The 25,811-nt window shown below is 53.2% G+C and overlaps 3 protein-coding genes and 1 pseudogene across 23 annotated transcripts in view; 3 read left to right on the forward strand and 1 right to left on the reverse strand.

The window, feature by feature from the left end:
• POU2F2 (POU class 2 homeobox 2) overlaps positions 1-10,306 on the forward strand; it is a 46,484-nt gene extending 36,178 nt beyond the window's left edge. For 6 of the 15 annotated variants that reach the window (XM_033197924.1, XM_033197958.1, XM_033197971.1 and 3 more), the window contains 8 exons: positions 1,635-1,796; positions 1,949-2,090; positions 2,185-2,333; positions 2,413-2,589; positions 3,984-4,050; positions 5,650-5,851; positions 5,980-6,053; positions 6,329-6,806. In XM_033197924.1, coding sequence (XP_033053815.1) covers positions 1,635-1,796; positions 1,949-2,090; positions 2,185-2,333; positions 2,413-2,589; positions 3,984-4,050; positions 5,650-5,851; positions 5,980-6,053; positions 6,329-6,663 — 1,308 coding nt within the window. In that variant the 3' untranslated portion in view covers positions 6,664-6,806. Of the gene's footprint in view, positions 1-1,634; positions 1,797-1,948; positions 2,091-2,184; positions 2,334-2,412; positions 2,590-3,983; positions 4,051-5,649; positions 5,852-5,979; positions 6,054-6,328 lie in introns of all 15 variants that reach the window. The other 9 variants (XM_033197950.1, XM_033197962.1, XR_004434050.1 and 6 more) reach the window with 8 other exon arrangements.
• Positions 8,514-10,763, forward strand: LOC117075559 (annotated as a pseudogene). Its single transcript, XR_004434053.1, has one exon. The product of XR_004434053.1 is annotated as an uncharacterized LOC117075559 (transcript).
• A 6,751-nt stretch (positions 10,764-17,514) lies between these two features.
• ZNF574 (zinc finger protein 574) lies at positions 17,515-23,294 on the reverse strand. 6 transcript variants are annotated; one of them, XM_033198032.1, is made up of 2 exons: positions 23,135-23,294; positions 17,515-20,482 (listed from the first exon to the last, which is right to left on the reverse strand). In XM_033198032.1, the coding sequence occupies exon 2, from the start codon at positions 20,460-20,462 to the stop codon at positions 17,772-17,774; it is 2,691 nt and encodes an 896-aa protein (XP_033053923.1). In that variant the 5' UTR covers positions 20,463-20,482; positions 23,135-23,294; the 3' UTR covers positions 17,515-17,771. The 6 variants fall into 6 exon arrangements, with proteins under 6 accessions (XP_033053923.1, XP_033053931.1, XP_033053961.1 ...); XM_033198040.1 differs by lacking the exon at positions 23,135-23,294 and adding an exon at positions 22,952-23,055; XM_033198070.1 differs by lacking the exon at positions 23,135-23,294 and adding an exon at positions 22,917-22,937.
• Positions 23,295-23,539: 245 nt separating this feature from the next.
• The window catches only part of GRIK5 (glutamate ionotropic receptor kainate type subunit 5), an 82,265-nt gene continuing 79,993 nt past the window's right edge, over positions 23,540-25,811 (forward strand). The window contains exon 1 of the mRNA XM_033198110.1: positions 23,540-23,894. The gene's annotated coding sequence lies outside the window, so the exon portion shown is untranslated. The remainder of the gene's footprint in view (positions 23,895-25,811) is intronic.

A 25,811-nucleotide genomic window follows, 5' to 3' on the forward strand; every position in this document is an offset into this window, starting at 1 on the left:
TGAACCCGGGAGGCAGAGGTTGTGGTGAGCCAAGATTACACCATTGCACTCCAGCCTAGGCAACAAGGGTGAAACTCCGTCTCAGAAAAAAAATAAATAAATAAAATTAAAACAACAACAACAACAAAAAATCTGAAAAATTCCTAAACATCTGGCCCCAGCATTTTGGAGAATAATGGATCAAGGACCTGAGTGAGGGACATCCCTGTACCCACCACCTGCTTCAGATCTTTTATTTTTAGGGCAATGAATCATCCCAGATAGAGCTGTTGCTTTTTTTTTTTTTTTTTTGAGACGGAGTCTCGCTCTGTCGCCCAGGCTGGAGTGCAGTGCTCACTGCAAGCTCCGCCTCCCAGGTTCGCGCCATTCTCCTGCCTCAGCCTCCCAAGTAGCTGGGACTACAGGCGCCCGCCACCTCGCCCGGCTAGTTTTTTTGTATTTTTTAGTAGAGACGGGTTTTCACTGTGTTAGCCAGGATGGTCTCGATCTCCTGACTCGTGATCCGCCCGTCTCGGCCTCCCAAAGTGCTGGGATTACTGGCTTGAGCCACCGCGCCCGGCCGAGCTGTTGCTTTTTTGTAAATCTCCCTAATTGCCTTCCAGTCCTTTTTTTAAAAAATTTTATTTTATTTGCAATCTACTCGTTGCTTAGGACTTAATTTCTTTCTTTCTTTTTTTTTTTTTGAGACGGAGTCTCCCTCTGTCGCCCAGGCTGGAGTGCAGTGGCCGGATCTCAAGCTCCGCCTCCCGGGTTTATGCCATTCTCGTGCCTCAGCCTCCCGAGTAGCTGGGACTACAGGCGCCCGCCACCTCGCCCGGCTAGTTTTTTGTATTTTTTAGTAGAGACGGGGTTTCACCGGGTTAGCCAGGATGGTCTCGATCTCCTGACCTCGTGATCCGCCCGTCTCGGCCTCCCAAAGTGCTGGGATTACAGGCTTGAGCCACCGCGCCCGGCCAGGACTTAATTTCTTAAGAGCTGTTTTAAATTCACAGCAAAACTGAGTGGAAGATATAGAGATATCCCATCTATCTCTGACCCTGCACATGCGCAGCTTCCCGCATTATCTATACCCCCAACCAGAGTGGTACAAGTGTAACAGCTGATGAACCTACATTGACACATCACTATTACCCAAAGTTCATAGTTGACATTAGGGTTCACTCTTGGCGTTGTACAGTCCATGGGTCTGCACGACCTACTCATTTTTAACCCGGTTCTCTCAACAGCCCCATTGGGTAGACAGAACAGCAGTGATTGTTCCTATCCTGCAGAGGGGGAAAGTGAGGCCTGGGCTAAGCAGTGACTTGGTGGCAGGGCCAGTCCTTGATTCCCCGGTTGAGATGAGGATGAACCACTGCCTCCGGCTCCAGGGAAAGAGCCCTGGCTGCTCCAACTGGGAGTTCGCAGGCGTGAAGGGGCAGTACAGAGAGTCCCAGGCAATGAGGAATCCCATGTAGGGCAGCAGAGTCGAACCTTTAAAGGGATTGACAGTACGTGTGGAGGAAGGCTGGGGGAGTCTGCAGGCGGCGGATGGAACGCAGGGGCGAAGAGGGCGGGAGGGGGACTGTGCATCCATCGCTGAGCCCACTCCTGGTCCTCCGCCCTGCATCCCACCCACCTGCCCACCTCACCAGGCCGTGACCCGCCCTACGCTGCCCGACCCGCACCTCTCGCACCCGCAGCCCCCCAAATGCTTGGAGCCACCATCCCACCCCGAGGAGCCCAGTGATCTGGAGGAGCTGGAGCAGTTCGCCCGCACCTTCAAGCAACGCCGCATCAAGCTGGGCTTCACGCAGGTCTGGAGCCACCTTGCAGGCTGGGCCGTGGGTGTGGGGGCGTGGTCAGTTGATGGATGCCGCGAGGGGCGTGGCCAGCCGGTGGGCGGAGCGGACCCAGTGCCGGAAGGCTCCACCCTGACCTCAGCCCCTTCCCCGCCCCACTGGCCCAGGGTGATGTGGGCCTGGCCATGGGCAAGCTCTACGGCAACGACTTCAGCCAGACGACCATTTCCCGCTTTGAGGCCCTCAACCTGAGCTTCAAGAACATGTGCAAACTCAAGCCCCTCCTGGAGAAGTGGCTCAATGACGCAGGTGGGACTAGGCTGGGGCTCCCGCGTAGGGGGAGGGCGGTGGCCGGTGGCCACGGGAGGCGCCTTCTAATGCTCTCGTCTCCCCCGGGGCACAGAGACTATGTCTGTGGACTCAAGCCTGCCCAGCCCCAACCAGCTGAACAGCCCCAGCCTGGGTTTCGATGGGCTGCCCGGACGGAGACGCAAGAAGAGGACCAGCATCGAGACAAACGTCCGCTTCGCCTTAGAGAAGAGTTTTCTAGCGGTGAGGCCCTCTTCTGGGTGGCCCTCACCTGAGGGGTGGCGGGCAGTGGGCCCCGGGCTAACAAGCCCTCTGCCTGTAGAACCAGAAGCCTACCTCAGAGGAGATCCTGCTGATCGCCGAGCAGCTGCACATGGAGAAAGAAGTGATCCGCGTCTGGTTCTGCAACCGGCGCCAGAAGGAGAAACGCATCAACCCCTGCAGTGCGGCCCCCATGCTGCCCAGCCCGGGGAAGCCGGCCAGCTACAGCCCCCATATGGTACCAAGAGCCCGCCTGGGGGGTGGGAGACCACAGAACTCCGCAGGCACCTGTGTGAAGCCCACCCTACCTAGTTGTCCACAGAGCCTAGAACAGAGGCAAGGAGAGTCGCTCTTGGGGACAGGCCATCACGTAGATGGGCACAGTCACACAGGGGCAGTTTCCAGGGAACTGTGGTCTAACGTGGGGGATACAAGCACCCCTAGATACACACCAACATAGCCAGACACAGAGTTATTACAGTGCCATAGCCACACAGGGAGGGATATATGTCCAAGGACGTGGTCCAGGTTAGAACACACAGGCTCACAACCACACGGAGGCAGGGAGAGGCATTTATTGGGCATTCAGGGACATTGTCACACCGATGGGTGTCCTCTCAGGTCCATAGCTACACACAGGCCCACTTGATCTCAGACACAGCTGGACATCCTTTATCCCATCCCTTTATTTCCATTCCTGGAAAGAGCTGTGATGCTCCAGAGAGGAGCCCCCACCCCCAGTGAGGTGAAGGAGGCACTGTCTGAACTGAGTTCTAAAGGACAAGGGAGAGTTAGCCAGCCACAAGGAGGCAAAGGGCCTTCCTGGACAGTGTGCACTAAGGCCTAGAAACCACGGTGTGCCCAGCCCAATTTGAGAAACTCCAGTGCAATTTAGTGTGGTTGGTGCTGCAGTTTATATGAATGAGGTTGGGGAAGGGGTGGGGGCATGTACCCCAAGCTTTACAGTGAAGAACTGGAACTTGAACCATGGGCAGTGAGGAGGTAAGGAGGGGTTTTAAGCTGGGGAAGGAGAGAAACCACACATTTAGTGAGGTTTCTGGGGCTGATGCAAAGGTGAGACTGGAGGTGGGGTGGCCAAGAAGGAAGCTGGTAGATGGTCCCAGAAAATCAAGTAATATGACATCTCAACACCCTGATGCAAAGATATGCATCCATTTAGCCTCACACTTCAGATCTGCTCTTTCCCTGCCTGGGTCACTTTGATCAGTCTCTGCTGCATTGCTTGCCAACCCCACTGGTAAAAGGGTGGTGTTTGCTTGTCCAGGGAAAAGAATTTTAGTTTTGCAGAACCAACAATAGTAGGAGCATGTAGAGCAGCCACTCTTCCAGTGTAGTCACTTCAGACAGGACGCAACCCTGCAGAGACTAGCCAGACGGGGTGGTGTCAGAAGAGAGGTTCGGGGTGCTCTTAATGGAGAATTAGCCCTTCATGCTTGTGGCTCAGGATCAGCTAGGGCAAGTGTGAAGAAAGCATGTAGAATAATACAAATGCAGCATTGTGCCAAAGCCCCCTGCCCCCATCCTGGGACAGAGGAGTGGGGTCCTGCAGGGAGCATCACGGGGGCTGCTGGCAGGCAGTGGCTAACCATACCTCCTTTCTTCTCTCCTCAGGTCACACCCCAAGGGGGCGCGGGGACCTTACCGTTGTCCCAAGCTTCCAGCAGTCTGAGCACAACAGGTCAGGGAGGGCAGAAGATGATGAGGGGGGCCTGGGAGGATGTGGCACAGGCTGGAGCCTGAGGTTCCCAAGTGGCTCTGGGTGTCCATGGGCCTCAAGACTGAGCCCGGGGAGTGTGGGTGGGGGAATGGTAGAGACAGTGGGAAGAGGGCAGGACTCACCCCTCCTCTACAGGAGCAACTCAGCTTTAATCTGCTTCACGATTTCATATGAGAAAAGCATGGGCCTGGTAAAAGGTGAGGCACTTGGGTTTTGTGCCTGGCCTCTGTCATTTTTAGGCTGTGTGAATTCAAGCGCTTATTTTATCCTTCTAAGCCTCAGTTTTTATAAAATTATTATAAATATGTAATACATACAAAAGATATAAATACATGTATGTAAGAGTGTATGTATGTATACACACATACATGCATATATACATATTCTTGTACCCAGAGTTCCCCTCCCTATTCCTGGGACACAGCAGGTTTAGATGTATGGTTATACACTATATATATAAGAATAATATAAAATTGGCCTGGTGTGGTGGTTCATGCCTATAATCCCAGCTCTTTGGGAGGCCAAGGCAGGCAGATCACCTGAGGTCAGGAGTTCAAGACTAGCCTGGCCAACATGGGAAACCCTGTCTCTACTAAAAATACAAAAATTAGCTGGGTGTGGTGGCATGTGTCTATAATCCCAGCTACTTGGGAGGCTGAGGCAGGAGAATCGCTTGAACCCGGGAGGAGGAGTTTGCAGTGAACTGAGATCACACCATTGCACTCGAACTTGGGCAACAGAGTTAGATTCCATCTCAAAATATATATATATATATATATATATATATATATACATATACATATACACACACACACACACACACACACATATACACACACATAATATATATACACATATATGCACATAATATATACGTAATATATATACACGTTATACACACACACACAACAACATATTGCCCCTCCCCAGGCTAGAAAATAGTACGTGGAGATTTATAAAGTAGAAAGTGCTTGCCTGGCACTGTACTAAGCTATTTGTAAACTGCATTGACTGACTTAATTCTCAAACTCATTTTATGAGATAGGTTCTATTATTATCCCCATTTTCCAGACAAGGGATCTGAAGGTCAGAGAGGTTAAGGCACTCGCCCAAGGGCACCCCTGGGATGAGACAGAGCCAGGAGTTTCTACCTCAGCAGTCTGGCTGAGTCTGGGCCCTCAATCCCTGCCAGGTTGCCCGTCCCTCAGCTGTGGCAATGTGCCTGGCACCCCTCGCCCCTCCCCTAGAGGGAGCCATAGGGTTTTGACTCCTGGGCGCCCCCGTTTCTAGTCGGTAAAAAAGTGGTTCAGGGCGGGGAGTGCAGAGTGCCAGGGCTCAGCAGGAAGCAGCTGCTTTGACTTCCATTGTTATGATAGGGGTCACCATGGCAGAGGCACAGGGAAATCACTCTGGGAAGAGAGGGCAGGGAGGTCTAAGCCTGTTCTGACTGAGGAGATGCTGCATGAGCTGGGTGAGAGGACAAGTAGGAGTTGACCCCAGGTTCCTCAGTGGGGGATGAGTGGAAGCTGAAGACCCCATCTCTCTGTCTCTCTCTGGCAGTTACTACCTTATCCTCAGCTGTGGGGACGCTCCACCCCAGCCGGACAGCTGGAGGGGGTGGGGGCGGGGGCGGGGCTGTGCCCCCCCTCAATTCCATCCCCTCTGTCACTCCCCCACCCCCGGCCACCACCAACAGCACAAACCCCAGCCCTCAAGGCAGCCACTCGGCTATCGGCTTGTCAGGCCTGAACCCCAGCACGGGGTAAGTGGGTGCAAGTGGGAGGCTGTGGGGAGAAGCAGGGTTGCTGCTGCTTCTAGGGTGGGGAGCTGCACCCCAGTTATGTTGGCAGGTCCCTGCCCCTGCTAATGCCTCTGCTTTGCCTCTTGCAGAAGCACAATGGTGGGGTTGAGCTCCGGGCTGAGTCCAGCCCTCATGAGCAACAACCCTTTGGCCACTATCCAAGGTGCGTGCTGCCTCATGTCACACCCATCGTCACCAGCCCTATCCTCTGGGGCCTCGAGCCCTGCCATTGTTGCTCCAGCCATGCCATCCCGCCCCTGCTCACTGCATCGCTCGCCTCTTCATACCCATCTCACCTTTGGGGAAGGTGTGAGGGGTGCTGATGGGGATCAGTGGGACCGATGGGGAGATGGGGGGCACTCTGGGCAGGACGCTGGAAGGCAAAGGTCTCCCCTAGCCCAGCGTGCCCCCAGCCCAGCCTCTCTCTCTCCCCGCCAGCCCTGGCCTCTGGTGGAACCCTGCCCCTTACCAGCCTTGATGGCAGCGGGAACCTGGTGCTGGGGGCAGCTGGCGCAACCCCGGGGAGCCCCGGCCTGGTGACCTCGCCGCTCTTCTTGAACCATGCTGGGCTGCCCCTGCTCAGCACCCCGCCTGGCGTGGGCCTGGTCTCAGCAGCAGCTGCGGCCGTGGCAGCCTCCATCTCCAGCAAGTCTCCTGGCCTCTCCTCATCCTCTTCATCCTCCTCCTCCTCCTCCTCCTCCACTTGCAGCGAGGTGGCCGCACAGACCCCTGGAGGCCCAGGGGGGCCTGAGGCAGGGTCCAAACCTGAGTGAGGGCCAGCCATGCCTCCCCTCCCATTCCTCTGATCCCTGCCTTGGTCCCTCACCTGGGAAGAGGGCGAGGAGGCCAGTGGTGGGGACACAGAGGGTCCTCAGAGCAGAGTGACAAGGGAGGAAAGACCAAAAAAACCAACCAACCAAAAAAAAAAAAAAAAAAAAAAGGAAATAAACTAACCAACAAAAGAGAAAACCAAAAATAATCACAACAGAAACCAGCTGCCCCAAAGGAACCAGAGGTGAAAAACAAACAAACAAAAAAAAAACCAAAAACTAACCAAAAAAACCCCCACAAAATCAAACAAACCAAAAAACCAGTCGCGAGCCAGACCTCAGCGTGCTCACCCTCACTGCTACAACGCCAAATAAGAACCCCAGCCAGGGGTGGAGAAGCCTCCAGCAGGTCAGACCTCATGCCACCGAGCCCTGGCTGTGGGACCAACCCCCAACCCTGCCTCCCCCCGTGGGGGCTACAGATGGAAAAAGAGAAGATGCCAGCTTCCTAGGCCCGGCCCCCAGCCCTGGACCAGCGAAGACAGGGCACAGCCTGGGCAGATGGGCTGGGGCTCAGCACCACCCACCAAATGTTCTTTTCCAGAAGGTGAAAGAGAAAGGGCCTGAACAACCTTACACCAAATATTCAGTAGCTTCATCCAAAGGATGTACAGAATTTTTAGCATTGTGCTCAACAGAATGTGTCCCCACCATGTGTCCCCCTCTCCCCTGGCCCCCAGCTCTCCCCACCTGGGCAGGGGGGCTCGCTTTAACCTCCTGCCTCCCCCCAGCCAGGGGAGAGTTCAAGAGAAGGCCTGGGGACAACTTTTCATCCCTTGTTCCTCCCTCTTTTCCCCTTTGAAAGGTGGGCTAGGCCATTTTGCCAAGTTCTAGCTCTCACAAGTCCCTCCTCAACCCTGTCACCCTCCTCTGCTCTGGAAGCGACTCCCTCCCCATCTTATGGGAAGGTGGAATTTTCAGGCTAGAGGGGATGAAGGCATTCAGTTGAGGGCATTCAGTTGTCTTTTTCCATCCTGTCTGTTTCCCTGAAAAAAAAAAAATTCATATTCCAGTGCCTATCCGTGGGATCCTTCACGTTCTTTGACATTAACCAGAAACCAAAAAAGAGAACTCACCTTGCTTTTCCCACCCTATGCCCCTCTGGTACTGGCGAATGCCTCTCCCTCCCCCGCACATGCACACACGCACACACCCCAGTGGTGGGGTTCCTCGAGATGGCATCCCCATCAGGGTCCATGTGGTGGGACAGTGCCACAGCCTGTGGTCCCCATCTGAGAGGGTGCAGTGGTGGCCACCAATCCCACAAGACCTCCACAAGTCTTGGCTGGACCCTGTGTTTGACCAGCCCTGGACACATCTCCACTGACGACGGACAGAGGAGAGACGCCACTGGGAGCCACCCTGCCCTCCTGCTATTGTGGAGGCCAACAAAGTTTTGAACCAAAAACCAAAAAAACAGAAACAAACAATAAATTTAAACTAGAAAAAAAGAATTTATATATATATATACATATATATATATATATATATAAACGGGAAAGAAGATGAGGACTCTTCAAGAATAAGACGGAACCGCGAGGTGGAGCCAAGCCCCTGCACCGGTGGCCCTTGTTCCCCAAGGCGGACAGAAGGACGGATGCTTCTTTCTCTTCACAAATACCTCATGGACGTCGTCTTTGGGAAAGCCGGAGGGGGCAGCTAGGGCAGGGCCTGTCCCTCGGCCAGGGCAGATAGAAGCAGGTGGGTGGGGCTGAGAGAGGGTGTCAGGGACAGGGGTGAAGAACCCCAAACTCCCCCCCAGATCAACTGAAAAAGCTTTAAAAAAAGAAAGACAGGAAAAAAAGGGAGTAAGAAAGCAAAAAGAACAGATGAAGGAAAACTTAACAACTTTCCGGTGGTTTGATTCCTCCTTTGATTTCTTTTTCGGTTCTCTTTTGTCTGTCCTCTCTCCTCTCATTCCTCTCTTCTCCCTCCTTCCTCTCTCCTCCCTCTCCCTTTGCTCTCCTCTCTCCTCTCATAATCTTGTTCTTTCTGTGTCTCTCCTCAAACCAAAGTGTTGCAGTGAAGGACACGAGCCATTGAATCAGGGTGGGGCCTGACAGCCACAGTGTGGCCCCCGCCCCTCGCTGGGCAGGAGCAGAGAGAGGGGAGAGCCCTGAGACCACAGGGGTTTGGCCTGGGCAGCTTCCACTTTCTGCCGGACACTCCAAGGAGAGGCAGATGGAGCCCCAGGCGTCAGCGTTCTCTTTTTTCCTTGTCTCCCTTCTCCCACCCGGGAAATGAAACTGTTGGGCTGGGCCATGGAGGCAGCAGAGACTCGGCCATTGCAGGGGCCTCCGGGTGCCTTGTCCGGGCAGTGGTGGAGTAGCCGCCCCTCCCACCCCTGGCATGATGGGGCCTGGCACCTTGTTGACCCATCCTCGCCGGAATGTAAGCATCTCCGCTGAATGACTCCCTGCCCTTACCCTACCTCTGAGTTTGTCCATGTTTATTTCCTGAAGAGAGAAGGGACTGGCAAGAGGGCTTGGGCCCCAGCCCAAAGGTGGAGAGGGGGCCAAGGGCTCCTGACCAAATAGGAAGGACATTTGAGCAGAGCAAAATGAAAGGAATTACAACCAAAAACCCCCTCCGAGAAGACAGGCAGCATGGAAGGCATGGTGGAGATGACTCAAAAAAAAAAAAAAAAACTATGATTCTAGACCAAAAAGGAAAAAAAAAAAAAAAAAAAAAGAAAATCCAGGACTCACCACCACCCACTTCATCCTGCTTCCTCCCCATCAAGTCCCACCACCTGGGACCTCTCCCCACCCCAGTATGGGGTAGTGGGGCAAAGAGAAGAGGAGGAGCAGGGGGCAGGGATGGGGCAGATGCCCTGACATTGGTGGAGGGACCCCTGTGCAGCCAGGGGTGCTGGGGACCCTCCCCATCCAACCCTCACACCTAGGAAAAGAAAAACAAGAAAAAAAAATTCCTGGGAGGGGGAAAAATAACCAAATCCCAAGCTTTAACTACAGCTGTGAAACCAAATATTGCGAAGGGGGTAGGAGGGAGGGAGGGGCAGGTGAGCCCCAGGTCTCCCCCCTGGGCCCCCTTCCCCGAGGACTCGAGATAAGGCACCAAATACCTCATAGAACTTTAATGTTAAAAAAAGGAAACCAAATATCGTTGGCTGGGGGCCAGCCAGGGCAAGGGGCTGGGGGACTGGAGGGAGCCAGGGTTGGGAAGGTGATGGGGGAATTCATGCCCCCCACCCCCATCTGCCCCTTCCACTCTGGTCCCCCATCTCGACTCCGGGAAACAAAACTATCTCATCGTTTTTATTTTGTGGTCTGTACAGAGCCTGTGTCCGTGTGTCTGTGTGTGAGCAAGAGAGTTGGAGGGCAGGGGAGCTTTATGTGGGGGATGGGGAGGGAAACCCCAGGCTAGGCTATGGGCTAGGTTAGATGTCCGAGGTTGGGAGCTGAGGGCCTGGGCTAGAGAGACAGGAGAGATGAGTGGATTGGAGCAGTGGGGAGCCCTCTGAATTTCTCTTCTCCCCAACCTTGACCTCCTACTTAAGGGAGGGACAGAGACTGGGTCTACCCTAATGGTAGGCCTTTTCATTGTGCCAAAAAAAAAAAAAAAACTGATGCCAGTAACTAAACCACCTCTCTCTGTTCTCTTCTGGGGGGTGGGGTGGGTGTGTGTGTGTTGGGGTGGGTAGGGATGGGGAACCCAAGCCCCAGTAGGAGTTGGGGCTGAGATCAGGAGGAGGGGAAGGATATGAGTTTTCTACCCATCTCCCTGGAGAAGGCCATGATGGGCTCTCCAAGCCCTGGGGAGATTTGGTGAGGGACTAGCCAAGTCAGGGTGACCTCTTGACCTGACTAGTTTTTCTAACCCACCCGAATACCAGGGTGCCTCTCTCTTCCTCTAGCCCAGGGTAGGGGGACCTGAGTGAGAGAGAGAATGAGACAGACAGCAAGATTGAGACACGCGGGCCCCCACTGGTCTCTGAGTGGGAAAGGCAAGTGCGAGAGATAAAGGCCTCCAAGAGAAAAAAGAAACAAACCAAAGATTTAACCATTTAAAAAAAAAAAAAACCCACAGACAACTCCGCTACCTTTTTATACGTTGGAAAAAAAAGTGAAAAAAATTTAAAAATAAAAATAAAAAAAAAATACACAAAAACTCCAAGCCGCAGGTCCTTCATGCGGTTTAAACTTTGACCTCAGCAGTCTCCAAAGCAAGACGACGATGACAAAGGCGGAAACAAAGAAAAAATAATGTATATTTTTAAGTATTTGTCCTTGAATTGTTAGCTCCTTGTTAAACAAACAAGAAAAGGAGAGAAAAATCCAGAGAGAAGTGTTGCTGGGATGGAGACGACTATTTACTATGTCTGTGACCCCTCCCTTTTGCCTCCCTCCCCTTCCTCTCTTTCCTATCCTCTATCCTTGCTGCCCCTCCCCCAACCTGTCCCCCAAACCCAGGGGCTCAGTATTTATTTATTTATTTATATAATTGCAGGGTGACTGGGGGCCTCTCTCGGCAACTCATAGAGGGCCTTTGGATCGTGGTGGGGTGGGGAAAGAGCGAGGAGTCTTTGGGAAGAGCAGGGGCCTGAACTTTGATCAACTCCTTTCTGGCCTCTTGTCCCACTGCTGCCACCATCACCTTCCAAATCCAGGGCTGCACTAGGGCAAGGTGACCACCCTACCTCGTAAAGACCTGATTGGCGCAGCCCGTTCTGGTGTGGGTGTCTCTCACCGCCCAGAATGACCAGGTTGGAATGGGGGTGGGTGAAGTTGGAGGGGGTGGCAAGTACAAGGCAAGGGTGCCCAAGAACTGGCATCCAGAAATCAGCCCCAGAGTAGACCTGTCTTTCCTCCATCCTCACCAAGTTAGCCTCCCTTTCAGTTCCGTCTGACCCCTGTGTTGGTAGCCCCTTCCTTCCCTTCCTGTACCCCCTCCCTGTCTCTTCTCGTGGTAGCGGGTTAGCGTTTCAGTGTTCTTAACTCCAATCTGCTTGTTCATTGTACAATGTGCTTCTTTTAAGGCCCCATTTTTGTAACTTGAGTGTGTCATTCATCTGAACAACAAACATCAAAAAATAAAAAATTAAAAACTGTACAGAGAGAAATGATGCCTGCTCTCCCTTGGTCTCCTCTCTGTCCTGGGAAGAGTGGTGAAGACATCAGGGTGTGGGGTTGGAGATCTGTATGCTGGGGAGGGGAGGGCTTTACTTCTGTTCCAATAGTGAATGTTCACAGTCTGGGCAACAGAGTGAGAACTCTTCTCTAAAAAAGCCCCGAAAACTCAACTGGGCATCGTGGCGTGTGCCTGTTGTCTAGTCCTAGCTACTTGGGAGACTGAGGTGGGAGGATCGCTTGAGCCCAGGATGTCGAGGCCGCAATGAACCGTGATCATGCCACTGCACTCCAGTCTGGGTAACAGAGAGAGACCTTGTTTAAAAAAAATAATAATAATAAATAAAATAAATGTTTAGGCGGGCGCGGTGGCTCAAGCCTGTAATCCCAGCACTTTGGGAGGCCGAGACGGGCGGATCACGAGGTCAGGAGATCGAGACCATCCTGGCTGACACAGTGAAACCCCGTCTCTACTAAAAATACAAAAAACTAGCTGGGTGAGGTGGCGGCGCCTGTAGTCCCAGCTACTCGGGAGGCTGAGGCAGGAGAATGGCGGGAACCCGGGAGGCGGAGCTTGCAGTGAGCTGAGATCCGGCCACTGCACTCCAGCCTGGGCGACAGAGCGAGACTCCGCCTCAAAAATAAAATAAAATAAAATAAAATAAATGTTTAAAAATAGTGAATGTTTGTTTGGAAGTAAAACGTGCACAAATGTTCTTGCCAAAGAACCGTCTTTGAATTCAGGATGAATTCCTATTTCCGAATTCAAATCTCAATTCTGCCATTCTATGACCTTCAATATGTGAGTTTCTGTGTCCTCACTGTAAATTAGGGACAATACCTACCTCACAAGGTTGTAGGATGATGGTCTAAGTAAAGTGCTTAGGACTGGGCTCCAGCACACTGTCTTCAATAAATGAGAACTATGAGAAAGCCAGGAAACCAGCAAGTACCTCCCCATTTCCATCCCTGGATGCTTCCCCAGAGGACTAAAGAGACTCTTCAAAACCAGAGTTTCAATTAACACATTAAAAAGTTTCAACCTCACAAATAGTCAAATAAATTAACAGAAGAGTTACATGTCATTTTTTCACATCACCAAAAAAATGCAAAAAACAAAACGCCAGGCGCGGTAGCTCACGCCTGTAATCCCAACACTTCGGGAGGCTGAGGCAGGCGGATCACCTGAGGTCAGGAATTCGAGATCAGCCTGGCCAACACGGTGACACCCCGTCTCTACTAAAAATACAAAACTTAGCTGGACGTGGTGGTGCATGCTTGTAATCCTAGCTACTCAGGAGGCTGAGGCTAGAGAATAGCTTGAATCTGGGAGGCGGAAGTTGCAGTGAGCTGAGATTGCGTCATTGCACTCCAGATCAGGCGACAGAGCGAGACTCCATCTCAAAAAAAAAAAGAAAAAAAAAAAAAAACCAGACCATGTGCGGTGGTTCCTGCCTATAACCCTAGAATTGAGGAGGCCAAGGCAAGAAGAACCCTTGAGCCCAGGAGTTCAACACCAGCCTGGGCAACACAGTGAGACCCTATCTCTACAAAAATTGAACAAAATTGGGCCAGGTATGGTGGCTCACGCCTGGAATCCCAGCACTTTGGGAGGCTGAGGTGGGTGGATCATTAGGTCAGGAGTTTGAGACCAGCCTAGCCAATATGGTAAAACCCCATCTGTACTAAAAATACAAAAATTAGCCGGGCGTGGTGGTGCGTGCCTGTAGTCTCAGCTACTTGGGAGGCTGAGGCAGAAGAATCGCTTGAACCTGGGAGGTGGAGGTTGCAGTGAGCAGAGATTGTGCCACTGCACTCCAGCCTGGATGACAGAGTGAGACTCCATCTCAAAAAAAAAAAAAAAAAAAAAAATTGAACAAAATTAATTGGGCATAATGGTGTACATCTGTGGTCCCAGCTACTTGGGAGGCTGAGGTGGAGCTCTTGAGCCCGGGAGGCCAAGGCTGCAGTGAGCTATGATAGTACCACTGCACTCCAGCCTGGGTGGTGAGAGAGCGAGACCCTGTCTCCAACCAACCAACCAGAGTTGATTTTGAAGTTTTCTGGTGGTACAATGTACACACCAACCCCCTTCCTTTTTAGAGCAACATTAACTCTTACTCAAATTATTGTGCCCATTTGTCATTCGGCAGTAGCAACAGCTTCTGCAGGCCATCAGGCCATGGACTGATCCCTAAGACCTCACCACTGAAAGGAAGAAGTGGTATTAATGAAAATGCACTGTAAGGCTGGGCGCGGTGGCTCACGCCTATACTCCCAGGATTTTGGGAGGCCCAGGCTGGCGAATCACTTGAGGCCAGGGGTTCAAGACTAGCCTGCCCAACATGGTGAAGCCCCATTCTGCTAAAAATACAAAAATTAGCCGGGTGTGGTGGTGCACGCCTGTAATCCCAGCTACTCGGGGAGCTGAGGCACCAGAATCACTTGAAGTTGGGAGATAGAGGTTGCAGTGAGCCGAGATCATGCCACTACTCTCTAGCCTGGGTGACAGAGTGAGACTCTATCTCGGGGAAAAAAAAAGGGGGGGCTGTTGGGTTTCCTCAACACTGTTCCATCCTCTAAGGTATGCTTGGCACACAGGTGCTGGGATCCTGCAAATTCGATAGTGAGGGCTGTGGGAATCGAGGCACAGGAAAAGTATGAGTGAAAGATAGGTTTCATATGTAGTAAGACAAGAAGTGTTAGCATTGCAGTGTTTTGGCAAGACTGAAAAGACGCAAAGCTCCTCAACTCTCCAAACAAGTCAGCAGGGATGAGGCATAAGAATAGTACATGGCCGGGCGCGGTGGCTCAAGCCTGTAATCCCAGCACTTTGGGAGGCCGAGACGGGCGGATCACAAGGTCAGGAGATCGAGACCATCCTGGCGAACACAGTGAAACCCCGTCTCTACTAAAAATACAAAAAACTAGCCGGGCGAGGTGGCGGGCGCCTGTAGTCCCAGCTACTTGGGAGGCTGAGGCAAGAGAATGGCGGGAACCCGGGGGGCGGAGCTTGCAGTGAGCTGAGATCTGGCCACTGCACTCCAGCCTGGGCGACAGAGCAAGACTCCGCCTCCAAAAAAAAAAAAAAAAAAAGAATAGTACATGGAGGAAGATCATTAGCTTCAGGCCCATCTTCAAGGTGGCACAGTCAGAACCACACAGAACCCAAGACCCCATCTCTACAAAATAAATTAGGCAGAAGTGGTGGTGCTCGCCTGTATGTAGTTCCAGCTACTTGGGAGGCTGAGGCAGAAGGATCACTTGAGCCCAGGAGGTTGAGGCTGAGTGAGCCGTGATCATGCAACTGCATTCCAGCCTGGGTCACAAAGCAAGACTCTGAAAAACAGAAAAAAACAGGCCAGGTGTTGTGCCTCATGCCTCTAATCCCAGCACTTTTGGAGGCCAAAATGGGATGATCCCTTGAGGCCAGGAGTTTGAGACCAGCCTGGCCAACATAGCAAGATCCCATTTCTAATAAAAAGATAAAAATAAAACCTAACACAGGAACAGAAAACCAAACACATATTCTCACTCATAAGTGGGAGTTGAACAATGAGAACACATGGACACAGGGAGGTGAGCATCACACACTAGGGCCGGTCAGAGGGTAGGGGGCTAGGGAGGGATAACATTAGGAGAAATACCTAATGTAGATGACGGGTTGATGGGTGCAGCAAACTACCATGGCATGTGTATACTTATGTAACAAACCTGCACGTTCTGCACATGTATCCCAGAACTTAATTTAAAAAAAATCCTAGGATTTGGAACTATATGTATATAAACATTAAAATATATGTTTATGTATGTCTATGAAGAGTGAAACAATAAAAATCTCTTTATATATATCAATGTTTACTGTATCTATTGTATAATTTATTTATTTATTTATTTATTTTTTTGAGGCGGAGTCTCGCTCTGTCGCCCAGGCTGGAGTGCAGTGGCCGGATCTCAGCTCACTGCAAGCTCCACCTCCCGGGTTTATGCCATTCTCCTGCCTCAGACTCCCAAGTAGCTGGGACTACAGACGCCCGCCACCTTGCCCGGCTAGTTTTTGTATTTTTTTTTTTTTTTTTTTTTGAGACAGAGTCTCGCTCTGTCGCCCAGGCTGGAGTGTAGTGGCCAGATCTCCGCTCACTGCAAGCTCTGCCTCCCGGGTTCACGCCATTCTCCTGCCTCAGCCTCCCGAGTAGCTGGGACTATAGGCGCCCGTCACCTCGCCCGGCTAGTTTTTTGTATTTTTTTCGTTGAGACGGGGTTTCACCGTGTTAGCCAGGATGGTCTCGATCTCCTGACTTCGTGATTCGCCCGTCTCGGCCTCCCAAAGTGCTAGGATTACAGGCTTGAGCCACCGCGCCCGGCCCTATCGTATAATTTATATACATATAACAGGTAGGATACACATACACATAACCTACTATGTATTTTTTTGTATAAACAGAACCCTAATACATTAACTTTTCAAATGTTATTTATTTTACAAGATTATTAGAATTTGTTTTGTTTTAGGCCAGACGCGGTGGCTCATGCCTATAACCCCAGCACTTTGGGAGGCTGAGGCAGGTGGATCACCTGAGGTGGGGAGTTGGAAACCAGTCTGACCAACATGGTGAAATCCCACCTATACTAAAAATACAAAAATTAGCCAGGTGTGGTGGCATGTGCCTGTAACCCGAGCCACTTGGGAGGCTGAGGCAGGAGAAACACTTGAACCTGGGAGATGGAGGTTGCAGTGAGCCAAGACCACACCATTGCACTCCAGCCTGGGCAGCAGAGCAGACTCCATCTCGAAAAAAATAAATAAATAAAAGGAAAAAGTTCAACAGAAAGATTTGGAATAATCTCTGGGGACAGGGCGTCTCAGAAGCAAGGCTAGCACAGCAGCTTAGCATCCCCCCGGTCACATACTCCTATCTTGTCTCCACCACCCTCCCCAAAGTATGCAGAAGGCAGCAGAATGGAGAGAAAAGCATATGGGTGATTAAACCAAATGAAATGAAATCAGGCTTAAATTCAAGCTCTGCCCTGCCTGGATTGAATCTGACCTTGGGAAAGTCATCAATGCTTTTGACTGGAGATTCCTTCCCTGCAAAATGTTCTCACCTAATCAGTGTGAATATTATTGTTATATAGTACTTGAGACTAACGAGATGTTCAAACATTGGCCAGCCATTCCAACAATCCATCTCTCACGATAAAAATCTGTCGGCTGAGCCAAAGTCCAACTCCAGGGGGATTCAAGTCACCACCCCTCATGAAGCTTCCTATGTCCAGACACATATTATTCAGAATCTCCTTTAATTCCACAGCCCCAGAGATCATGCCTACCTGCATTTGCTCTTGGGAATCAAGGAGAAAATCAGATGGCCTTGGGAGACAAGGCCCATATCAGGCCAGGAGTCAGGGACAGGGGTGTTAGAATCTGATTTCTCTGAAAGTTCCTGCCACCAGCACAAGCACCCTTGAGCTTTTCCACAGAGCCAGGGACCTCTAGTGGCAAGAGAGCCATACTACCTCCATCTAGCAGTAAAGTGAAGGCCCTGCTTGAGAGCCATGCCCATGAACACCAGGTCATTCTCTTCAGCCCAGCAAACGTTTACTGGGCTTGTACTGTCCCTGCTACCTGCCAGGCCCACTTCTGGGTGCTGGTGACGCAGCCATGAGAGGTAAGACCCGTGACTCCCAAATTCCACTCTATACACTGCTGGCAACTCAGTCTTTATTGATGGTTTCATTTTGGGGGTCACCAGTGCTAAGAGGTGGAAGGTGGGGGGGGCACCTTTTTGTGTGTCAAGGACCCCAGAGCACCCACCTCAGGAGAGAATAAATCCAATTTAGAACTTACAAGGTGGTGGGGATGGGAAGAGGAAGGGACACAGTATGTACAGATGCTTAAGGGGATGCTGGAGGGCCTTCAGCAACAGGGCATGGAGGTGCTGAAGAGGAAGTCGGGCAGAGTCAGCCACTGATCTGGACCCCCTCGGCCTCAGCCAGAGGGTAGATCTCAATGGCTTCCACCAGGGGCAGTGCCTCCACAGCAGTCTCCATCACAGCCAGGCCAACGGCAGCCTCCGCCTCTGCCAGCTGCTGCCGCACAGCTGCCTGATGCTGCTGCTGATGGGTCTTGCGGTGCTTCCAAAGGTTGGAGAAGGAGCGGTAGCTCTTGCCACAGTCAGGGCAGGAGTAGGGTCGTTCGCCTGTGTGGATGCGGCGATGTTCTGCCAGGCGCATGGAGATGGCAAAGGCCTTGCCACACACTTCACAGGCAAAGGGCCGCTCACCTGTGTGCAGGCGCCGGTGGTCTTTCAGGTGGGTACTCTGACGGAACGCCTTGCCACAGTCTGGACATGGGTATGGCCGCTCACCTGTGTGGATGCGCCGGTGCACCTGCAGTGACGTCTCTGTGCTGAACAGCTTCTTGCACTCGCTGCACTCTAGACCCCGGCGGCGGGCAGGGGCTGCAGGGGATGCTGTAGCAGTGCCTCCAAGGGCTGCTGGAGAGGCAACTGGTGCACGAGTGGCCCGTGGGGCTCGAGGGGCAGGGGGCTCCTTAGCCAGGACCTCTCCAGGCCCAGCAGCCGCATGGGCCGCCTCGTGTGCCTGCAGCCGAGCAGCTGAGCCCACTTTCTTGCCACAGGTGCCACACTCAAAGCGCCGTGGGGCCTGGGCAGCAGCAGCTGCACAGCGGTGCTCCCGGAGCCGCAGTGAGGAGGGGAAGGCAGCCCCACAGGATGGGCAGCGGTGGGGCTGGCGTCCGGCATGGACCACGAGCTGGTGCACCTCCAGCAGCCGGCGCAGCAAGAAGGAGCGGGGGCACTCACGACACTTGTAGGGGTATTCACCTGTGTGATGATAGCGGTGCATGAGCAGGCGGTAAGGGCGGTGAAAACGCACCCCACATTCCTGGCAGCGGTAGGGGAAGTGCTGGGCATGCACCAAGCGGTGCTGCCTCAGTGTGGAGCTCTGTGTGAAAGCTTTGCCACAGTCCCCACACCGATAGGGCCGCTCTCCTGTGTGTGTGAGCCGGTGGCGGGCCAGGTTGGCAGGTGAGTTGAAGGGCTTGGAGCAGTCAGGGCAGGGGAAGGGCCGCTCCCCTGTGTGCGTGCGCAGGTGGTTACGCACATGAGACTTCTTCTTGAACATCTTGCCACAAATGCTGCATTTATGGCGCCGCTCCAGCCGGTGCACAAAACGCTGGTGCCGGGTCAGCTGCAAGGCCTTTCCAAATTCACGGCTGCACAGGAGGCAGCGGTAGGTGCCTGGGGCAGCGGGCCCTGCTGAAGTCTCCTCAGACACAGGGGGCTCTGGGGGCTCTGGCTCTCCAGTCTCTGCCGGGGCTGGCTCAGGGAAACCAATGACAGGTTCCTCTGGTGGGACTGGTGTTGTAGGCAGAGGGACACCCCCTACCCCATGAGTACGCCGGTGATAAAGGAACTTCGTAAGGTTGACAAAGGTCTTTCCACATGGACATGAATGCAGAGGATTCGGGGTGTGGGCTCGCCGGTGGGCCAGGAGGAGGGCCTCTGTGCCAAAGGCCAGGCCACAGTCTACACACAGGAAGTGTGACTCGCTGCTGTGGTCTCCAAGGTGCTGGTCCAGACTGGAAGGGCTGGGGAAGACACGACTGCACAGGGGGCACTTAAAGACGCCCTCCCGGTGACTCCGCAGGTGCTGCTGTAGCTGGTGGGGTGAGAGAAAGAGCTGGTCACAGGCTGAGCAGAAGAGCTCCTGTGTGGCTGCCCCGCCTGCTTCTCCACTGTTGTTCCTCCGGGCCCTGCGCCCCCGGCGATCCCGCCCAATGGCTTCACCATTGCGCAGCTCATAACTGTGGTCAGAAGCTGGCGCGGCATCAGGCTGAGACACAGGCACCTCTGCAGGTGACGAAGCCTGCACCTCCTGCTGCAGGGCAGGCTCCTGAGACTCGGGGACAGGAGCAGGGAAGTGAGTGGCCTGGTGCTCCAGGAAATCCGCTGGCAGCTGGAAGAGCTGGGAGCACTCAGAGCACTTGTAGAGGAGCAGCTCCACCTCGGTCACCACCTCAGTGGTGGTGGCAGCGGCAGATGGGACAGTAGCCCCTTCCCCACCCTCTTCTGCCTTTCGATATGAGTGCTCCACAGCCACTCGGGCCTGGCCCACAGGAGGCCCTAGAACAACTGGGGACCCCAGGACAACAGGGGCAGGAGCCTTGGTGGGTGTAGCCCGGAGGTGTGTCTGCCGGTGGTTCAGCCAGAGCTCCTGGCTGGCAAAGAGAGCCTTGCAATCCACACACTCGTAGTGGATGGTGCTGGAGCTCAGGGGTGGTGCCTTGGGTGGTGGCTCAGCTGGCACTGCCTCCTGGGGTGTCATCATCTTCAGGTGCAGCTCCTGGTGCTCCAGGAGCTGGCTGGGTGACATTAGCAGTTGACCGCACTCCAGGCACTGGTACTGGCTCTCCTGCACAAGTGTCTGATAGAGGCCCGTGCCTGAAGCTGTGTCTGTGGCAACAGTGACTCCAGGGTCAGCCACGCCCACCAGCTCAAAGTGCTGCTGGGGCACGTGGGAGTTTTGGTGCATGAGCACCTCTTCCAGGGATCCATAGAGCTGGTTGCACTCAGAGCAGACATAGCGGTGCTCAATGTACAGGACTGTCTCCTCTGATTCCTCAGTCATGGCGGCTGCAAGGCCCTGGGCTGGAAGAGGGGACAGTGGGGACAAACCAGTTAGGTCACCGATTCCTCAGCTCTTCCCTTTATCACTCTCCACTCCCAATACCTTAGATCTACGCCCCCTCTAAGTTCTTCCTTCGATTTTTAAAATTCTGCTTCCCTCCTAATAATCCTTCCTTCCCTCAACATAACAAACACCAAACACAAAATCTCCTTCCCCAGGAATTTACCCAGTCTCACCTCTATATCAACTTGCATCAAATTCCACCCACCAGATCCTTGTAACCTGTTCAGTCCCCTCATCTCCCACACCTCACAGTGGGTCCCACAGTTAGGCCCAGCACATGGGAACCTCCACTCAGACCTCCTTCCACTGACTTCTTTTCTTACCAACTGATGTCACCCCATTCCTCTCCAAGGTACCCAACTGAAACCCCATATAGGCCTTCCCCACCTGTTTCTCCCAGCCACACCCCTCCCATGACCTCTGCTCCTTCTCCCAGGTTCTCAGACTTCTTTTTACACCCAGACCACTCAAACTGCCCAATGCCCCACCACTCCACTTTCAGCACTGTACACGGTGCCACCCCTCCCCTTCACACGCAACTCCCCTGCTACCCACCAACTCTTCCTCGAGTGCCTGGATTCCTCATGTCAAACTATATCCCTTCCCCCCAATCAGATTTTCTCACATTGGCCTAACCCATCTCCACACCCAGACTTTGCCCACCTTAACCACTTCATGATACCCAGCCCTGTTTAATTACTTAAACTCTTCTACAAATCAAGGCTCTCTCCAACCCTAACCCCCTATCCAGAATACCCAGACCCATTTTCTTTTCTTTCTTTTTTTTTTTGTGACGGAGTCTCGCTCTGTGGCCTGGGCTGGAGTGCAGTGGCCGGATCTCAGCTCACTGCAAGCTCCGCCTCCCGGGTTTACGCCATTCTCCTGCTTCAGCCTCCCGAGTAGCTGGGACTACAGGCGCCCGCCACCTCGCCCGGCTAGTTTTTTGTATTTTTTAGTAGAGACGGGGTTTCACCATGTTAGCCAGGATGGTCTCGATCTCCTGACCTCGTGATCCGCCCGTCTCGGCCTCCCAGACGGGCCTCCTAAAGTGCTGGGATTACAGGCTTGAGCCACCGCGCCCGGCCTTACCCAGACCCATTTTCACAAAGGCCTACTCCTCCCTGTTTCAGACCTAGACCCTTCCACCACCCTAACTCCTGTCTCCAGGGTATCTTTCCACTCTTTACACTCATCACCTCTTCTTTGTACCAAGACCAAATAGACAATTCTAATCACCTCTGGGATACCCAGGTCCCCTCTTCCCATTGATTTAAACCCTTCCTATTCATACACAGCCACTCATTCAGGGACGCCCATACCCTCACTTCATATCAACCTATGCCTCTCTTGCAAACAGACCTCCCTCTGCCCCAGCAAATCCATCTCAGGAATATCCAGATCCTCCTTCACATTATTAACCCAATCTTTTTTAATTTGCGAGAAGACCCAACCCACCCTAACTCATTCTAGGGATGCTCAGACCCTCCTCTTCGTAACAACATAACTCCTTTGTGTAAAGATCCACACGCACTCTTAACCCATTCCAGCGATATCCAGACCGTCTTTTTCACAACGGCTTAAGCTCCTTCTACACACACCCCTCCTGCTGCCCAAATCCCCTTTAGGGATACCCGGACATCCTATTCTCATACAGAACCCCCATCACCACCCTACTCCAGCAGACAGACCCCTCTTCCTCACACTCAAGCTCCTCTCACTAGCCTACTACTTTGGGGGTACTCAGACCCCCAACGTCTTAGCAACCTCTCAGTCTCATGCCAGGAATTCCCAGGCACTCGTCACTTTAGCACACAGATCTCTCCCACTCTACTTCCTCCCCTTCCAATAACCAAATCCCATCTTCACCTTGGCCTAATTACCTGTACTTAAAAAAGACTACCTTTCCCGGCTCATTCCAGGGACACCCAAACATCCTTTTAAAATACACATAACCCTTCTTAGTACAGACACCCCTCTCCACGTATTCCAAGGGTACCCAACCTCCTGACATATGGTTTAAGGCCTCTTCACATTATTTTAACCCCGTCCGTTACAACTGGACCCCTCCTTAGCTCTAAACCGCTCCCTTGGGGATATCGATTTCCTAATATCTTTTCACACCAAAACCCCTCTCACTGCCCCAATTCTTTCCAGGAAGAACTAGATATTTTCCCCCTCCATTAATTATCTTTCTCACACCCTAAGCCCCTCACTGGGCACCCAAGTGCCTCTAACCGGCCCAGCCCCTTCGTCCTGGACTTGCCACACCACCAAGTCCTTTACCCCAAACCCTGGGGAGCGGCGGAGCCCTTCTGGGACAGCTCTGAGGCCTCCCCTTCCCGCCCAGGTGCCCCGCCAAAGCCCCAGCCCAAGCCCCACCCCTTGCCTCACTCAGCCCCGCACGCGACTCCAGACCCCTTCCCCACCTGCCGCTCCGGCCCGGCCCCCGCCTGGCTGCCCGCGCGCCCGGTCGGCCGTTAGTGCCGCTCCGCCCTAACTGCCCGGCGCGCACCCCCTCAGGCCCTCAGTGCGCAGGCGGCCTGGAGAGAGGAGGCCGCGGCGGCAGGGAGGGCAGCCCGGCTAGCCTCTGCGCGCCCGCTCGCGCTCACCTGCTTCAGCCGTCTCGCACGCCCCGGGCCCGGGCCACGACTCCCCTTGCACGGCCACCCTAACGCTGCGCCTGCTCTAGCTCTCGCCGTCGCCTCTCGCCTGCTCCGTAGCCTCACTCTCGCCCCCAGCTACCCTCAGCAACGCCCCTCCCACCTTCCTCCTCGGCCGCCGCACGGACGGCCAGACGCAACCAATCATCGCCCGCTCGGGCCCTGCCGTTCGGCCAGTCGACGCTCAGGTCTCTGAGGCTTGGGCCAATAGTGAGGAGCATCGATATTCCCCGCAGTGCCCAACCAATCCTTTAGCGACGTTCCCTCACCGGTCAGCCCTCGGGTGGATAGTGCCCGCCCCTTTAATCCTCCCTAGAGGATGCTCCTCCTCCTCCTTGACTCCGCCTCCGACGGCTCCAGTGGGCAACTCTGAGCGGAGGGCGGTGCGATGACGTCAGGCGGCGGAGCGCGGCCGCGGGCGCCATCTTGGGGACGCCATGAGGGAATCAGCTTTGGGGTCAGGGAGAGGGAGGAAAAGATCCTGGGAAATTGAGGCACCCGGCACTCCGAGGGCTGGAGCTGGGGAATGGAGGCACAGGAGCCTTTGTGGTTTCCCCTAGGGTCAGAGGGAGAAAGTGAAACCACTTAGCGTGATGGGGCGAGGGCAAACTGCATTCAGCACCAGTCACATGGAGGGAGAAAAGGGAAACCAACGCTCCAGACTCACTTTATTAAAAGGAGGGAAATGAAGACGACAGGAAGAAACAGGGTAAAGACCGAGAGGACTTTTGGGAAGTGGAGAGAGGAGAAATGTCAGAGGGGAAGCAAGGAAAGCGAGGATATGGAGAAAAAGAAGAAGCAAGGACAGGCAATTTTCACTGGAAGAAACAGGGAATGTGGCGGGTAGAGGACCTGAAGGACAATCGGGGTGAGAGCCTGAAGGAAGTGAGCCATTAGCGGGCGGACTCCACTCCACCTCCTTCCGGGGTGACTCTGACCCTTACACCTCGAGAGCGGGGCCCCATGTGTCTAAGGGGCTCTGGCCATTCTACTCACCTTGTTCCTGCGCCCCTCAGGGCATTGGGAGGGAGTTGCCCTAGTATTGTTAGAAACGTTTCCAGGCAGGGCGCCGTGGCTAACGCCTGTAATCCCAATTTGGGAGGCTGAGGAGGGTTCATCACTTGAAGTCAGGCGTTCGAGACCCACCTGACCAACCTAGTGAAACTACCATCTTTGCTAAAAATACAAAAATTAGCTGGGTGTGCTGGCTCGTGCCTGTAGCCCCAGCAACTCGGGAGACTGAGGCACAAGATTTGATTGCACTCAGGAGGCCGAGGTTGCAGTGAGCCGAGATTGCGCCACTGCACTCCAGCCTGGGCGACAGAGTGAGGCTCCATCTAAAAGAAAAAAAGAAATGTTTCCAGACCTACTCCCTGAACCCAAGCACAGAGGAGTTTCAGTTTCTCGGTTGAGGAAACTCACTCTCAGAACTGTTATTTACCTACCTGATGCCAAAAGCCACTATGGGATATGTCTCACGGTGAGACCTGGAACCAGTTCATCAGCTTTGCTATGGTCATTTAGTCATTAGATGTCCTAACCTTCTCATGGATTAAATTCCGTAACAGCAGGCCTGTGTAGTTAAAAGATTCCCGGATTGGAATCCTGGTTCTAGGGCAAGTCAACTATCCTGAGCCTAAGTTTCTAATCTGTGAAATGGGGCTAATCACAACTCATCTCATGGTTGTTGTGAGGCACAGAGTAAAACACATCTAGGAGTTACTCTTTATTTTATTTATTTTTGAGACGATGGAGTCTTGCTCTGTCACCCAGGCTGGAGTGCAATGGCATAATCTCGGCTCACTGCAACCTCCACCTCCTGGTTCAAGTGATTCTCCTGCCTCAGCCTCCTGAGTAGCTGTGACTACAGGCACTTGCCACCATGCCTGGCTAATTTTTGTATTTTTAGTAGAGACGGAGTTTCACCATGTTGGCCAGGGTGGTCTCAATCTCCTGACCTCGTGATCCACCCGCCTTGGCCTCCCAAAGTGCTGGAATTGTAGGCGTGAGCCACTGCACCTGGCCTATTTTTTTAATTTAATTTTTTGTTTTGCTTTGTTGTTTTCTGGACAGGGATTCTGTCGCTCATCGCCCAGGCTGGAGTACAGTGGCATGATCTCAGCTTACTGCAACCTCCACCTCCTGGGTTCAAGTGATTCTCCTGCCTAAGCCTCCCGAGTAGCTGGGACTACAGGCACACACCACCACTCCCGGCTAATTTTTGTGTTTTTAGTGAAGACGGAATTTTGCCATGTTGGCCAGGCTGGTCTCAAACTCCTGACCTCAGATGATCCACCCCCAACTCGGCCTCCCAAAGTGTTGGGATTACAGATGTGAGCCACTGTGCCCAGCTCCTAATTTTTTTTTTTTTTTTTTTTTTGAGACAGTGTAGCTCTGTCACCCAGGCTGGAGTGCAGTGGTGTAATCTCAGCTGACTGCAACCTCTGCCTCCCAGGCTCAAGCAATTTTCAGCCTCCTGAGTAGCTGAGATTACAGGCATGTGCTGCCATGTCCGGCTAATTTTTCATATTTTTTGGTAGGGATGGGTTTTTGCCATGTTGGCCAGGCTGGTGCTGAACCCCTGGCCTCAAGTTGATCTGTCTACCTTGACCTCCCAAAGTGCTGA

Source organism: Trachypithecus francoisi, unplaced genomic scaffold (genome assembly GCF_009764315.1).
Source record: "Trachypithecus francoisi isolate TF-2019V2 unplaced genomic scaffold, Tfra_2.0 Contig01705, whole genome shotgun sequence".
Taxonomy (NCBI): domain Eukaryota; kingdom Metazoa; phylum Chordata; class Mammalia; order Primates; family Cercopithecidae; genus Trachypithecus; species Trachypithecus francoisi.

Bases quoted from the DNA above. Each gene is read 5' to 3' on its own strand.
- ZNF574 (XM_033198032.1), bottom strand. From the start codon at position 20,462: ATGACTGAGGAATCAGAGGAGACAGTCCTGTACATTGAGCACCGCTAT.